The 16,343-nt window shown below is 42.9% G+C and overlaps 2 protein-coding genes across 2 annotated transcripts; one reads left to right on the top strand and one right to left on the bottom strand.

Moving 5' to 3' along the window:
- Positions 1-8,414: 8,414 nt before the first annotated feature.
- On the bottom strand, positions 8,415-10,139 carry K441DRAFT_629268 (uncharacterized protein). The gene is made up of 2 exons (XM_067646221.1): positions 9,641-10,139; positions 8,415-9,548 (listed from the first exon to the last, which is right to left on the bottom strand). Exons 1-2 carry the CDS (start codon positions 9,763-9,765, stop codon positions 8,687-8,689), a joined length of 987 nt encoding a protein of 328 aa, XP_067507802.1. The 5' UTR covers positions 9,766-10,139; the 3' UTR covers positions 8,415-8,686.
- Positions 10,140-15,413: 5,274 nt separating this feature from the next.
- K441DRAFT_318623 (uncharacterized protein) lies at positions 15,414-16,085 on the top strand. Its single transcript, XM_067641154.1, has one exon. The coding sequence runs from the start codon at positions 15,503-15,505 to the stop codon at positions 15,857-15,859; it is 357 nt and encodes a 118-aa protein (XP_067507803.1). The 5' UTR covers positions 15,414-15,502; the 3' UTR covers positions 15,860-16,085.
- The last annotated feature ends 258 nt before the right edge of the window (positions 16,086-16,343 follow it).

Consider the following 16,343-nt stretch of genomic DNA (forward strand, 5'->3'; position numbering starts at 1 on the left):
AAAACCTTCCATTTCGGATTATAGAGTGGGAAGAATTCCATGTCTTCTGTTAGGCTCTTAACCTAAAGTCGTCTAATTTAATAACAATAATATATATAGAAATTTCTTAAATGATTACCTATTCCTTCTAGTTATAGAAAGATATTATACGAAAACGAGTTTAATCAGTATTAACAAGTATTTATCTTTTTATCGATATCTAGACATCTCTAAATAACCACCTTCTTCTTGCAGTCTGCGCCCACTTTATTAATAGCCAGGAAAACCAGATAAAAGCTCTTTTTACCCTTTATACAGTACCTAGTTACAGTGGAGCTAAATAATAAAATACTCTTCTCCTAGTCCTAGAGGAGTATAGAATTGTATAAAAGCTTAGAGCTATTATTGCAGATAATTCTATAACAAATGATACTCTTTGTCGTATAATCCATAAGTATCTCGCTGATAATAAGAATATTACCTGGGATCCTATCCAGTAATATATCCGCTGCTAAGGGCATACTATTAATTTCGCCATCCAGGCCTTCCTCTTTAAAGATACTCTTAAACTTAAGGCTATTAAATTATATAAAAGGAACGACGTAAGCGGAAAGGAGCAAACTTATAAGGAAGAGATTAAGCAGAAACAGGCTTTCCGAGCAATGGGCCCACTTGGCAAGCTTTATAATATTATAATATACTTTTATGCCTTAGCAAGTTATATAAAGGAGTTTAAGACTTTAGTTGGAAGACAATTTCCACTTAATAATTATATAAGGTGGAATAGCTAGTATTAAATGCTAAGCGTCTTACTTAAGCACGAGTTAGGAATTAATAACTATATTAAGAGCAACTTTAATATACTTAAGGAGGATTATATCTCGCTATAAGACTAGAAGCTTCTTTATATAATTTATACCTTTCTAAAGCCATTCTACCGTGCAATATTAGAGATATAAGGGGATTACGCAACACTTAATCGAGTACTCTTTATAATGGATGTACTTATTAAATATATAGAGAACTCTCTTATATAACTCTTCTTCTAACTACTTTATTTAAGCTAAAGCTAATATTATATAATAGGTACTCTTTAAATTAAATAAAGCTTTTTTACTTTAAGTAAAGAATATATAGGTAAAGTTTAACGAGTACTACCAGAGGACAGATAACTCGCCTCTTTACGCCGCTGCGCTTATTCTTCACCTAAATTATTATACAAAGTATATTAAAACATTTTAGAAGAAGGAGTGGTAGAAAATAATGCTTTTAAAGGTCTAACGGCTCTGGGAAATATACCAAGAATTAGAGAAACCTTCTCTTTAAATAGTATTATACAATAAGCTATTATAAGATAAGTATAAGGAACTTAATAAGTACGATTAAATTATAAATAAGTTAAATAAAAAGGTTATTTAACTAGCAAGCTAGGATAAGTACGATAACTACTGCTCTAAAGCACCGTACAAAATTAAAGTTTCTCCACTTTAGTAGTGGTCTTAAGAACAACAAATAAAGCGCTGGCTGCGGCTTTCCCTTTTTATAAAAGAGGTACTTTTAATTCTAGCTATAAGTAACAAACCAGAGAAAGTATTTTTAGGAGGGCGTTATACAGTATTATAGGAAAGAATGCAGCTTAGATTACAAAACCTTAAGAAGATAGAGTGTATAAAGAGCTGGCACCGGAGTAGGATTTTAAAAGAAATATAGTGGTTGTATAAAGAAAGGTATATAAGAGATATATTATACAACGCTAAGGGGAAGGGTATAAGATATATAAATAAAATAGTTTTAGGTAAAAGGTAACCACTAAAGGCGTATAGGTGGCATAGGTAAATATATATTAACTTTAAACTTAATAGATTATAAGTTTAAATCCTACTAATATTGTCCTTTATTGGGAATCGGGCAATATAATTATTTGGTATACTTCCCGTCCTACCATATAAGATATTCTTAGGCAACATTACCATACTGTAAGTAAACTCTCCTCTCCGTATAATATACCTATAACTAATTAGCCTTAGGATAACCAGAAGAGGGTAGAAGCTTTACCGGCGATTAATATAAAGGTTTAGGTGGGGGGTATATTAGAGAAGCAAGTGCGGATAGGGAGGCCTTTATATATAAATGCAATTCTAATTTAAAGCCGTGGATCTCTAAATATAACTATAAGTAACCTATATTACTCGTACAAGATAGAAAGCTAATTAATGCTAGTTCTGCGAGGCTTATATGGCGACTCCACGTCGTCCGGTGGGCCCTCGCCCCTTTACTAAATATAGGAGTCTCCTAGGGTTCTATAGTAGGTGCTATGGAAATTATAAGTAGCGGGATCATAGAGCTCAATGTTCGTTATATAATAAAAATTCTTAGCCTATAGTGACGGCGGCGGGAGCACTAGAGGGTAAGGATCGGATTATAGAACTAGAGGATAATAAGGAATAGATAAAAGCTACTGAAATTTAACTACTAGGTCTCCTCTCTTTTTTACTATTTTTATTTTATTTTATAGTATCTTATATAAGAAAAAGTATAAATAAATAGGGTAGAAATTGGTAGGAAAGTTAAGGATATTAGTAGAATTCCCTATGGTCGCTTATTTAGTAGGGTTAATCAAAAAATTCAATTAATATGATATGATATGATATGATATGATATGATATCGCTTATCGTATCAATCTAATCGATACTGATTTTCGCCCACCCTAGGAATATCTATAAGCTTGCGGAATAATTAGACCTACTAGATATATAAGGATTTAGACCACACTATGATTTTATTTAAGCAATTAAACCTATCTCTTCTAGCTTTACAGGAGTACTAGATATAGATCTTATTTGCAAAGAACGGAAGGATAAAGATGCCCTATCTATTATCGACCTAATTAAAGAATTTAAAGAACTCTACCGCATGCAGCAAGCATCTCCTACCACTACTGCCAATTACTCTGCCTTTGCAACTCTTTAAAACAACTCCAATTTAGATACCAATTCTAATTTAACATGGCATAATAAATGCATATACGGCCTCACACATTAATACGACGACTGCTACTATATTATTAAGCAGAAGCGCCCTTAAGGATGGGAACTAAACCTAGACATGCAAAAGAAAATAGATAAAATGATCTCGTCTACACCCTAGGTTAAATGTATAGTTAATTAAATCTAAAAAGATATAGAAGAAGAACTAAAAACAGAGAACATAGAGTCTATAATTAATTTTGATTCTAAAACAACCCCAGCTTCTACAAATATCAACCTATAATGCTACCATGTTTAGCACTGGTTAAATTCTATTTAAATTTCATAAGCACGTCAATGCGATTGAGCAGCTTCTATAAGCACGTTAATGCAATTAAGCAGCTTCCTAGATCTACCTCGATTATAGATTAAATGACTACCTCGATTACGGATTAAAGATCTACCTCGACTACAGCTTAAATGACTACCTCGAGTACAGATTGAACCACTTCACAAAGACTTTAAGACGATATCTCAGATACAATTGAAGCAATTTCCATTCAACCAGCACCATTACCCTACCCTTTACCACTCCTAAATTTGTATCTAAATTTCCTATTTTGGTACAATTTTCTATCTTCATTTTGCTTTCTACGGCTTTAACTACACCGTTAAATCTGGGGGTGTGTGTAACCGACTACTGGACCTTGCGTATTACCCTATTTTACTAGCGTCAGCACTACCCTCGTATGTCTCGGATATTGTTGAAATGACTCATAGGCTTTGGAGTTAGGGATCTACTTTCATGTATTTATATCACTTGATTTCCATAGATTTACAATCAAGTCACTCGTTCAATACCCACACTGCAAAAGCTTACATTTACCTATATAGTATTCCTTTTCTTCTAGTACTTTTACAGTAGGGTAGGTAACTATAGTAACTATAGTAGTGGTTAAACCTTGTGGTTCTAGTGGTAATTCTAGCTCTAGTTCCTATATAGTAAGCTTATCTTCTAGCGTAGTAATTAGTAGATCTAGAGCCTTATTAAATATTATATCGCGTAATTATATAATCTTAGTCTTAGTCGGTATCTAGACGCGATAAATGTAACCATTATTGCCTTTATAACTAACTAGTTGTCCTTTTTTAGTTTATAAAGCTAGCTTCCTTAACTATACGCTCTCTGGTCCTTTAGTATAGACATAGGTAGTAGTACTATAACGTTATAGATATAATATATTTAGTATACGCATTTTAAACAGCTAGTTATAGTACTTAGCATTAATTTAAAATAGTAATCTAGTCTATTTTCTATAAGGTATTCTATTCTAAATTTAAATTACTGTCTTATAAGCTTCGTCCTATAGGTATTCTAGTAAATTAGCCTTAATTATTATTAATCTAGCTATACCTAATATAATACCTCTAATATGTTTAGGCGTTCTGTTCTGCTTAGAGGTATAGGGAGCTATACGCAGTACGTTTATACCTACTAATTTAGCGTATTTGGTAAGCTCTTTAATGCTAAACTCTCTACCGCTGTTAATTATAAGCGAGCCAATATATCGTCTAGTTTAGTTATATACTAGATTATTAAGCTCTTAAAGCCTTTTTACGGCGATTGTCTTTTTGGTTCTAAAATTGGCGTATATATATCTAGCGTGCGCTTCCATAAAGATTACTATATACTTATTACCCCCAACTCCCTCTAGTATAAGGTAGAAGGTATTAGCATATATGCGTTTAAACGGCCGCTAAGGTGGTATAGGTATAGTTTAAGAGACCTAGCGCTTTACCGTCGCTAGGTAACAGGCCTCGTATTAAGTTAGCGTGCCTATAAGGTTAAAGTCGCCTATATTAGCCACCTTCCGTAGTATATCCTTGCCTATATATCCTAGTCGCTAATATAGTATATTAATATCGAGCTGCTATACAGTGGCGTGCGCAATATATTAAGGCTTTGGAGCCAATTAAACTACATATAAGCCGTTTATATAAGTTGCTCTGCCTACTACAAAGCTATCTAAGTACCCCTGAATTGTACGACTATCTATTTCCTTATTAGGTCTAATATAAAGCTACTTACGCTTCTTAAGGGCTAACTCCAAGAGGAGTTTATAAGGTAATTTAGATATAAAGGCCTTAGTAGCCACCATATAGGTGCTACTATTATCCATTAGTAAGGGTATATACACCGTTTCTTTGCCGATTATATAATAGATTGTCTCTCCTAACGTTTCTATTATAATTAGTATTAATAAAGTCTTATAGTTAATAAGCTTACTTTAATTATTGCTTATTATAATATTAGAATAGAAGTTAAGGAACTAGTTATCCTAGTTACTATTATCTAAGTTATCTAAGTTATTAACTATAGCTATACTGCTAATAAATAGGCCTCCTGCTAAGTCTTTACCCGTTACTCTAACTTAAGAAGTTAAATTTAATAAAGCCGCTTTTAGTTTCTAGGGTGGACTTACATATAGTATATCCTTATTAGAAGGCTTTTATATTAAGGGTTAAAGGTCTAAGCAAAGGTAGAAGTACCTCTCCTTGCTATTATAATATTTTTTTACTGCAGTGCGTATAATCTTTATACTTCTTATTTAATACTAATCATTCTATATTAGATTTTTGTTAATTATCTTTAGATAGCTTCCTGCTAACTAAGGATATTATAGTAGAGGTAGCTAGTTAAGTATAACTCTTATTTATAAGATCGCTTACTAGCTCCTTAATTATAATAAGGTTATCCTCCCTTATAACTTTTCTAGCTGCTTTTTAACAATTATCTAAATAGGAAACTCCTTCTCTACCACGTAAAGTAATTAGGCGTGCGCCTGCTTCCTTAATATTAACATTAACGCCGCGTTTAATTTCTTTATATCTAAGACAAAAGCTTCTATATAGGCTTTAAGTAAGGTATAGTCTTTATGGTTAAGATTAAGCTATTAGTTTTATATTTGGTAGTTATAAATAAGACCTTACGCGGTATATAATAATTAAATTAAATTAAGCAATTCCTTAATAGAGTTGCGCGGCTTGCCTAATATAGTAAGTTAATTGCGAATTAATTCTAATACTACAGTCTTAATTATCTTAAGTCCCATTATCTGTTTATAACGCCAGTCTCTATACTTATCTATCCCCAAAGGTGGCTCTACAGCCGTACCTTATATTAGTGGCAGGAGGTCTTAAAGCTTAAGTTGTTGTACGATTTGACGATACCATTCTTTATAGTTGCTCTCCCCTTTTAATATAGGAATAGCCCTAAGAGAGCTATAGTATTCCTTCTTTTTTTATACTGTGTCCGCTATAGTATGCAATTAATTGTATTACCTATATCTTGCGTGGCGTTAATCTATATTAGTTTATTATAAATTTCTATCACACTATGCCTAGGTCTAAATTCGAGGTTCTATAGCTTTATATTAACTAGTTAATTAGAAAATAAAATGGCAGCTAATAGAGCTTTAATTAAAGCTGCAAGAGGGCTTATAACCTGTTAGGCGCTAAGCAGGCTGATGGAAATGATACATATAATACTCTATGAGGAAGAATCTCAGGGGTTCGAAGGCCCCGAGAAGATATCTGCACGATGGCCCGCGCGCTGTCACGTGACACGTCGCTGAGCTCAAAGAGACTGTCCAAGTACCCCACCCCCCTACCAACAGATCTTCTCGTTCAGGTCAATCCCCGCACCTGCACTTCGGGGCGTCGAGGCAGAGTTCAGGCTCTAATGTGCAGCCTTGGCGTGACGGACTGGTTCTTGGTGGACAATTTTGATTGCAGTGATGATGATCTAGTGCTCGGCATGTATCCACTACGACTTGTAACAGAGGCGGCTCAAAAAATAGGCGCTCAGCTCTACCTGGCGACCGACGTGGATCCCCATTGGCAGGACATTCCCATTATCCTAGAGCAGGAGCCGAATGGAACAATGCTTCCGTTTCGCAGATTCGACCCAGTGGACACCGTAATAAGCGGGACCATGACTTGCTGCTTCAACTTGCCTATGAGTGACCAACCCATACTCCCCTCATGGCTCATTGAGCAGGACTACAGCGTGCGGATCAGACAGGCAGCGATTCTGGCACTGCTATTAGGCAAGCACATCCTTCCCGAACGGGTCGAAGTCTTGCTTAGATGCCAGCTTGGAGAGAGGTACAGCCAGCGCGGCACCATGGTGCTTTCCAAGTGGATGGACCCGCAGAGTCAAAGTTATGATACCTATCTTGTCTGCCTCAGCGATGAGGTGGGTCTTCATCAACCAAGGCCTCATCCTGCAGGGCCCGAAGACTTCTGCACCCCCGCAAAAGCCTATCAAGTTAGGCTCCTACACAGTGGAGCCAGAGTGGGAATTGCATGAGCTCCCGCCCCATCAGCCCGTGGACCGGGTAATGTGGAAGATGCATGGCCAGCGAAGTATGAACTAGCACCTGAATGAGAAGAGATCGTTTGGCTGGCTAAGTTTGCAATGTGTCCTTCAAGGCTTTAACTGGATATGGTAAGATACTCGGAGTGCCATCTAACAGGGGGAACAATTTGGGCGACTACTACAACTCGCATTGCCGATGCACGCAAAAAAGGCAATGCGGTTTCATCATCGAGTGTCGGACAAGATATTTCCAAATGCGGGAGGGACTCACAATGCATCTTCATGACTTGCAAAACCTCTCCCTAGCGCTCCTATCACAAGGACAGGATGTAAGATAGAGTAGAATAGGCTATGATTTTCTTGCTTGGTGCGATTTCAGGCGGTTGGTTTGTATCGTTGGTCTAAGGACATCTTTCCTTTTCACAAGCGAGCGCTGGCTGGTATTTTTTTTATCTCCAAATAGAGTTTAAGAACCTAGAAAGCTTCGGTAGTTATCGCTAAGCTCGAGAGCCGCTTTTTGGGACAAGAGGGTATGACATCCTGTTTTAAGTTAGACGGTAGGTGTGAGGTGAGTTGATTTTGAGGTGGGTCTGAGGCGTGTTTAAGCGTGGGTTATCCCTGGAGCATGGCCGGTTGAAAATGCCATTATATGGAGGGAGGCTAGTCATTGGAGGTTTCATTATACACCTAGTGCTTTTTGCTGAAATGACTGTGGGTCAATCGCGCCATTGCGAAAATCGCAGCAACGCGCCTGTTCAGGAAAGTGCTGTGTAACACAGACGAGTTGGTATGACAGTTGTCAAGACCTATATTTGCGGATATTTCGCTCCGTGTTGGCTGCGAGGGGCTAATGTCAGCGCACTCTATTTCCGGACGTAGGACGCGGCGTACAACAGGTGATGCTGTGCGACGGGGTAGTACCAACGCTGTGGACGAGGAGGCTGCTGCTGCTGGAGGATTGAGGTAGAGCTGACTGCGGCGTAGTTCAAAGGACAGCTATGGAGAGTTACGCGCAATTGACAGGTCTAGCTGAAAGTCAGTTCATGTGGCAAGCTGTCCAGAAATCAATGGGAATTGCGAGTCACAACGTCGCACAGCACTATCAGAACAGAACGAGTTTGATTCCGCTCACTCGAAATAGACATTGGTAGAATTTGCAGTAGAGTGTATACCACCCGCCACTCCGAAGAATCGGAAGTTGCACGTAAACAGTTAAAAAGTATCGAATCTCAAAGCCTCGCCCCATTTTCCCAAGGGCCCGTTGATCCAATTCGGAGCAGCAGCAGTTTTCCATAAAAACACACAGTAACCAGAAATTACAAGAACAACAAAACTCCCCACACAGGCAAAAAACTCTGCCTACGAAAGGCACGTCTTGATCGCCGCCGCGTTTCCTAAACCTCCACAGCCACCGCTGTCCGCGCCGTTGTACTGGCCATAGTTGGCGCCGGGCTGGCTGCCGTTGGCGCAGTTCTTGAGCGAGTAGCCTGTCAGGCAGCTGTCGCCGCTGTCGCACACGAAGACGCACGTATCCATGTTGGTGGTGCAGCTCGGGCCGACAGCCTCGATGGAGTGACCGCTCATGTGGACCTCGCGCGAGACGTCCAGGACGCCGGTCGGACCGTACGTGTGCTCGATCCAGCTGTTGCAGATTTGGCCGTTCACGAGCTCCGTATCTGAGTAGATGGCCGCGCAGGCGCCTGAGTTGCCGTTCGCGAAGCTGAGCGTTGTCTTGCCACCTGATGGGAGAGAGACGGTGATCAGCGGTACGACGGCGTTGACCCAGCTGCCCTCGCTGCCCCAGCACACGAGGATGAGGTCCTCGCCAGAGGCGTTGCTGAATTCATTGGTGTAGGGACCGTCTTTGCCGATCCAGGCGGCGCCATTATTGGTCTTCGAGTTGATACCAATGGCCTTCAGGCCGAGTGCGAGCGCCTTGGCTTCGTCCTCTGCGGAGAGGACCTCAGAGACAACGTAGTCGCTGGTGCTGGCAGCTTTGGAGGACGTGGTGGGCGCGGCAGATGAAACGACGGCGGCGGCGGGAGTGCTGGTGTAGACGGCTTGATCGGCCACAACGGAGATGAGAGTTGTGGACGGCGTGGGAGCAGCTACGGCGGGCGTAGACGTCGACGTCTGACCTGAGGCGTAGTTCACCGTAGCCCAGTTGACGACTTTAGTCCAGTCGATTGTCGACCAGTCAACGTCGCGCTTGCCGACATCGCTGTGAAGTCAATTAGCAACGCACTTTGAATTTATAGTCACGAGCATCTTAGGTAGGGCTTGGTAGGGTGTGATAGGAAGGAGAAGACATACATTTCGTTCGTGCCTTGAGCTTCAGCATTACGGCGAGCGTGGAAGTTGGCATGGCGGATGGCGCCAGCAGCGGCCTGGCCGATAGCGAGGGTGCCCAGCACCAGAGCAGAGGATGAGCAGCGCATATCGAATCGCTCTGTTGATATTAGGAAATGGAGGATAGGTGTGTAGAAGCAAGAGTCGTCAAAGTCGTTGGCTTGTATACACGTGGGCAGCAGCAGATAGATTCCCAAAGCGTGTGGCGGTTTAAAGACAAGAGGGAGAGAGTTGATTTTTAGAAGTAGAGAGCGACCAGAAGCAAGGTAGCGCTATTCACGTAAAGGAGTGAACGTGAATATGTACCGATAAGTGAAGGACAGGAAGAGGGCGAGTGCACGCGGCGGTGTGATAACTAGACAGAAAGCCTCAACGGTGGTGGAAGAGAGAAAAGAGAAAAGGGAAGAGAGATGGATGGGCTAGTGGTACTTCCACGGACAATCCCCTGGGCGGGCAACGAAACAAGTCATCTCGATTGCTCGATGTGGCCCCATCAACTGCAAATTAACCCTTGCCAATTGGCGGCCTTAGCCTCGATAATCCTCGACAAAGCTCGACAATCATAGTTCACTCATCAAACTGTCTGACGAATAACGACGGGGCTCGTGCTCGGGGGAGCGCACACGCCCATGCTGATTGGTGTACCTGCGCCAGGAACCCGCTATGGCCTGCCTGGATCCCTACCATCCGGCGTTTCAAAGGCTGGAACTCCCCGGTGCCATTTAGGCTCGAGTGCTTGCCTAAAATATCCTAGTTGCACCGCCCAGCACGTGTGTGCTGTCCATCTGCCGTGGCGCCTCAGGACGGATGCAGACTTCATCATTAAACTTGCAGTGCCGTCGGAGACTTGTTGTCTCTGAAAGGTGCCCGCTGTCCACGGTTCCTGCAGTTGGTTCAGCGTCCCTAGGCTCTACGCCCCGGGTCGAGCCGTCCGGCACAGGTGGAACCTGTTTCTCTAAGTGCTGTACGCGCAATCGGGCGACTAGAGCGGAGTCCGGACGTGCAGCGGCCATCGTTTTCACTGCGCCTCATTGGCTTATGGCCCGCGAGTTTTGAACCGAAACGAAAAAGTCCTCCATCTTGCCAAGACAGCTGCCCGAAGGGGGGAAAAACGGAAACTCCGAGTCTAACCAGGAACCGCGCAAATCTTTTCTTCAACTCTGGAATCTCTCCATATTACTTTGCCCACTGGTTCTTGGTACTTGAAAATCTTACATCGCTGGAACAAACACTGAAAACACAAAACCTGCCAAGCTGTCTGCAAAAGCTGTCACCCAGATTCCCGCCCAAGTGTTGCTAAATTCACGACACCATCAGGCCAGCTGAAGGAAAAGAAGTTGGAAAGTCCGTGACGCCAGCACGACATCCACATGCAAGCCAGTAACATCGCGATGCAGTTGAGGCATTATCAACATTAGCCCTAACGCAAGGCTACGCGAGCCATCGATAAGATTCCACTGTACCAACTAACAGCAATCTGATCCTCAATTGGTAAGGAAAGCTCCTTAGGCAAGGCCCATTCCTAGCTCCGCTCCAACTGTCAGCGTTGCTCGCATGGAGACTCTGCAGATCTGCAAGCCATTGAACTCTGCGCTGCATTTGCTGCTCTGGGGAACAAGGCTGGGGAGCCGAAAAAGGCTTGGGAGATGGGATGGAGGAACGCAACGGGCCGTGAGTTGTTGGGTAAACCAGTGCGCTTTCTTCATCCGTCGATATTGCTTCAGCTTGGCTTGCCGCTTGCTGTGAGCTGTAAGTCTTACCTAAGCCGCTCACCATGCACTCTCCAGAAAGCTGCACACATGTTGTCAGTCAGTATTGTGATTTGTTGCAAGAGCTAAGTTGAGAGGGGACGGCGACATGCAGGTTGTGTGCCTTATAGTAGGGCGACACCTGCATAGGGAAGTTAGACATTGTCGGCGATTTTTACGTCCACCCACTACAACACTGTTCAACATATCTCGTCTCATGTAGCCCTCTTTAATTTTTTAGCCACCAGTTTCAATTTCTTAGATTAATTACTCCACCAAAATTTCTTCTTTATCCTCAAATTTAAATAGACCGAAGCACATCTTGCCCTCTATTGGTTGAGATAAGAGAGATCTATTTCTTGAAATAGCATCGGCAGTTTCGAATATGTTTCGATACTCATATTCCTTTCATGCTCACGACTTCGTATACCCGAGCCAAGATTGCGCAGTAGCTCTCCTAAGTTTACTCGTTGTCGGTGCAACAGAACATCCATTCCCACCTAAACAACTGTTACCAGGAAAATATACACTCGCAACCTCGGAGATTTTCCGATACTTCTCAAAGCAAAGAATCAATTTCCTAGCCAGAAGCGGTTGAAGACAAGAATCACGCAACAGACGGAAGCAATAAAATATATCAAGGTCTCTAAGTTACACATCACTTATCCTCAGGCAAGCATGCTAACGCTCAGAAAATTCACCGAGCCTCTCCAGCTTCAGTTCCATATTATGCCTTTCAGAATTTTATCATCCGACAATTGTGCATCACTCTCCTGGCCTGTATGTTGCAGGTATCCTGCAATCTAATGAAGCGTGCTTGTCATACTCTCAGTCCTGCGGATTTTGCTTTCCCTCTCCGCCGACACCCTCAGGTTTGACTGAGAGACCTTCATTTGTAAGGCGGGTAGGATGGTGTGAGATGTCTTGAGGCTCAGAATTGCTCTCCGCTGAATCCGATATCCAGTTTTGATGGATTTCTTCTAATGTTTCGACTGCTTATGTCAATACGCAACTAACCGCGAGGTGTGACATGCCACATTACCTCGCAGTGTTTCCACTACGGAAAGCTCATGGGTGCTAGCTTGCTGGCTATTTGGTATATCGGTATTCCGATGTCTTCCGTGGTTGAAGTGCAGGTATGCTACAACAAGTGAAGCTGCTGCCAAAATAATCGTAAAGATGCTGAAGGTGAGGTTTTGCAGGTTGGAGTTAGTGGGCGAGTCGATTGGTGATGATGACCTGGTGATCGAAGAACTAATGCTAGAGGTTGTGATTGCAGTTGATGTAATGGTAATTAATGAGCGGGCGGATGTGGTGGTCTCTAAATGCTGGGAAATAGAAGAAGTAATTAATATGACAAGGGTGTGGCTGGTGTTTGGGAGGACAGGCATCGTGATATAAGGCTATGATATTACTTCCAGGTGTTCTAGTTGCATCAAGGGCCTATGATATTATGGATTGCCAAGTGGAACGGCTGTTCAGGAGAAAGTCTTTGCTTGTTCTTGTTATNCATGACGCCGCTTGCGTGACCTTGATAAATTAGATCCTGAAGAGGCATACCATACCCGTAATACCTCAAACATTTTCCGTAAGACGAGAAATTTCCAAGGCCATATGAGGCATGGAGAGGACAGCTACAGAGATGTTGTGGCGACTTTCCTAGAAGATGGATATAATTGGAACATGTTAGAGGCATACCGCATAAAAGTTGATATACTTGAGTCACGATTGGCCAGTGGACATCGATAGTTTATCCGTGGGCGTTTTGATCTGCAAGATGTTAGCAGCTGTAGAGCTCATGGTAACGATAGATGTGCATGAACTCGTAATGTCTAAAATCCAATAGATCTTGACAGTGCAGTGATTATTGTGCTTGATAACATTCACTTTCACAGAATCTGCACGTGATTGGATCCTTCTTGCATGATCAGAGGCATATCGGGCCAGAATATCAATGCCTGACACATCCGCGATAGGTTTAGCCGCGAAGTTGTGGCGAGTAACACGGCCTTACGATTCGTTGGCTATGAGGCATACCACTACCAAGTTATGTTGGGTCAAGGCAGGTAGCTGTGCGTGAAAAATAACAAAATGACTGGTGAATGTCTCCACCTATGAGACGACTATTCTCGAGGCCTTTCTGGTGGTATGCCTCTTTCTAACCTGAAGCGGCAGATAAGGAGTCATTTTCCATGGTATTTGCATCCGCCATGTGCATACCTCAAGGCGTTCTTTAAGCGCAAGTGGGCGTTGTTGTCCACCGGATCTGCACGGTCCCTGAAGGCTGCGAAATGGTGGTTGGCTTCCTGCACCATCAACTCGGCGCCAGCTCAGCCCCACATGGTATGCCTCTTGTCTCCGCTAAGCATAAAACACCCAACGCTCGACTCTCTTCAACAGTGCCCCTCGTTCATTATCTACATCGATTCATCTTAGGGATATTCCCAGAGCCACGCCTTTACGGCGCTCGGCGAAGGGGTTGTCTTTCCGCCTACCTTCTACCGCCTACCCTACCACTTATATCTATTAGAAACGCCTCTGCGCGAAGGCTTCAAGTCTTCGCGCACCACCAATTCCGAGCGATTTCCGGGACCATAGTTTAGACAACAACTTTGGTGATCAACTCACAGAATATGTCAACCCCTTCGAGGTCGAATTCAAATTGAATCCCATCCATTGGCCAACGCGGCCTCATGTTCCTGATCATCATGCAAATACTTCAACAACTGGACTAAGAAACACACCGGTCCAAACCACCCCCGGTACTTATAGCAATTCTTCTTCTTCGCCGCCAGATATATTCACAGTACCTTCGCCTGAAGACCAGCCTTCCTTAGGCGGGTCTCTGGAGTCCTTCAACAGCACGCCGTCACTGGATCTATATGCGCTGTCTCAATATACACCGCCAGACGAGATAAGATCGCTTGAAGACAGTCACAACTCACCAGTACTGTCCTCAAATCTTCAGCCGGACGTCAGCCTTTCGCCTAGACCACCAACGCACAATGAGCCAAGCCCAACCTACCACTGCTCCGAATGCGACAAGGTGTTTGATAAATTCTATTTGCGAAAGTGAGGATAATTTTAGCTTTTCTTATATTAACGAAGAGCACTGACATGTCTAACAGTAAACATAACAACCGGAAGCATAAAAGGCGTTACCCCTGCGAGGTACCAGGCTGTCAACAAACCCCGTTCGCTCTTAAGGCCGACCTCGAGAGGCATAAGAACAGCCTTCATCGTGAACTGTTTCGTTCTCGCCTGTTTCCGTGTGCGTTCCCGTCTTGTCTATATGCGCTTAAACCCTTCTCACGCAAAGATAACCTCACGCGACATCTCCAAAATAAACATAATTGAGACTTGCCGGCTCGTAATGGACTCCACTATTCCCCCTGCAGAGATGCGATCTACTAGCGAGGAGGAACAAATCGACAATCTTGCTATAAATATCCCGAAACTTTACCCGACTCAAGCATCGCCTCGTTACGGATGCTTATGTTTGCATCATCAGAACATGATAACTAATGAAACCTAGGACTGGCAGGATGTGGCATGCGGCAGGGTTCCAGGCAACTACCTTTTGGTGATCTTTTTTTGATCTTTTTTTACCGGCTTGACTATCGCAACATGGCCCGCAACCAATACGAATGAGGATATAGTTACGCTGCTGTATGAGAATGGAAGGGCACAGAGGCTCACCAGGGAAATTTCAATACATTCGTTGCAATTTGCTAGCTGCGGCCTCTGTGCCCTTCCATTCTCATATATTAGCGTAACTATACCCTCATTCGTATTGGTTGCGGGAGGCGTAACTATCTCCTCATTCGTACTGATTACGGGAATCATAACTATATGATTTATTACCGTTTCCTGGTGAGCCCTGTGCCCTTCCATTCCCATACAGTAGCGCAGCTATGCGTTCATTTGTATTGGTCGCTGCTCCGGCAGCACGTCGCAAGGTTTATGGAACCTCATAATCCGCGAACCGACAAACTTGCCAACCCTCCGCCACCTCATTCTTCCATCCAAGGTTTATGGGTTTCGAGTTAGATTGCCTTTGCTGTATTCCGGTCAAACCATGGCTCCCGTGATTTCCTTGCGTTATGTTTCAATTTTACTAGCTATCTCTGTCTGTTTGTTTGTACTCAGGTACTTTTTTCGGCTTTCTGGCTTCGTTTATCTTTTTTTCCTCGACTTTGTTCGAGCTAACGGCTATTCTATCCTAACGAAAGTACCCTTCTCCTTGTCGGCTGCTAGAGTTATAAGCGGGTCCATGTATCATTTAGAGGCTTTCATGTTTTGGTTGGGTGAGCGACCAAACAAGAGTGGTAGTGATATGATTACATGGGGCTCTCATACTTTAGATAGTGCTCTTCAGGTTACCCTATCTTCCCTATTCAAACCGTTAAGGAAATGTGCAATTCTCTACTGCTAATCCGTGATGCTTAGTTATAGGAAGTTGGGTAAGTAAGTATAGGCGACGATTAGGTGTAGCCCTCTGCATTCTCTTCAGTATGAAAAGGCGTGAGGGGTGAAGCCTGCGGTGGTTAGAAGGGAAATATCATAAGGAGGGGTGGTAGTTTCTGCCGGAATTTTAATGAAGTCTGCGAAACGAGCCCCGATGTATCGCATTAATACAACTTCAGCTGTCAGCCATACTACAAAAATCTCGCGGTATTCGTGGTCCAATAAGCTACATGTTCTTATTCGCACTGCGACCAACCATTACGCTATTATTTGCTTTTCAACAGCTACCCCTCTTCACATATTGTCAGGTGTACTTACGTTAGGCTGAACAGCTAAGGCTGAACAGCTAAGGCCTTTCAGAGTTGTGGCGGCAGCACGAGGTTAATCGTGGTTGGATGTACACCGCCGTGGCGCATCCGGTTGAAAGCGCGTGTCGATCTTGGTGATCAAAC

This window comes from Cenococcum geophilum, assembly GCF_001692895.1.
Source record: "Cenococcum geophilum 1.58 unplaced genomic scaffold K441scaffold_7, whole genome shotgun sequence".
NCBI classification, from domain to species: domain Eukaryota; kingdom Fungi; phylum Ascomycota; class Dothideomycetes; order Gloniales; family Gloniaceae; genus Cenococcum; species Cenococcum geophilum.

Coding starts and splice junctions, on each gene's coding strand:
- K441DRAFT_318623 (XM_067641154.1), top strand. CDS start 15,503: ATGGCTCCCGTGATTTCCTTGCGTTATGTTTCAATTTTACTAGCTATC.
- K441DRAFT_629268 (XM_067646221.1), bottom strand. CDS start 9,765: ATGCGCTGCTCATCCTCTGCTCTGGTGCTGGGCACCCTCGCTATCGGC. Junction 9,549..9,640: donor GCTCAAGGCACGAACGAAAT/GTATGTCTTCTC, acceptor TTGACTTCACAG/CGATGTCGGCAAGCGCGACG.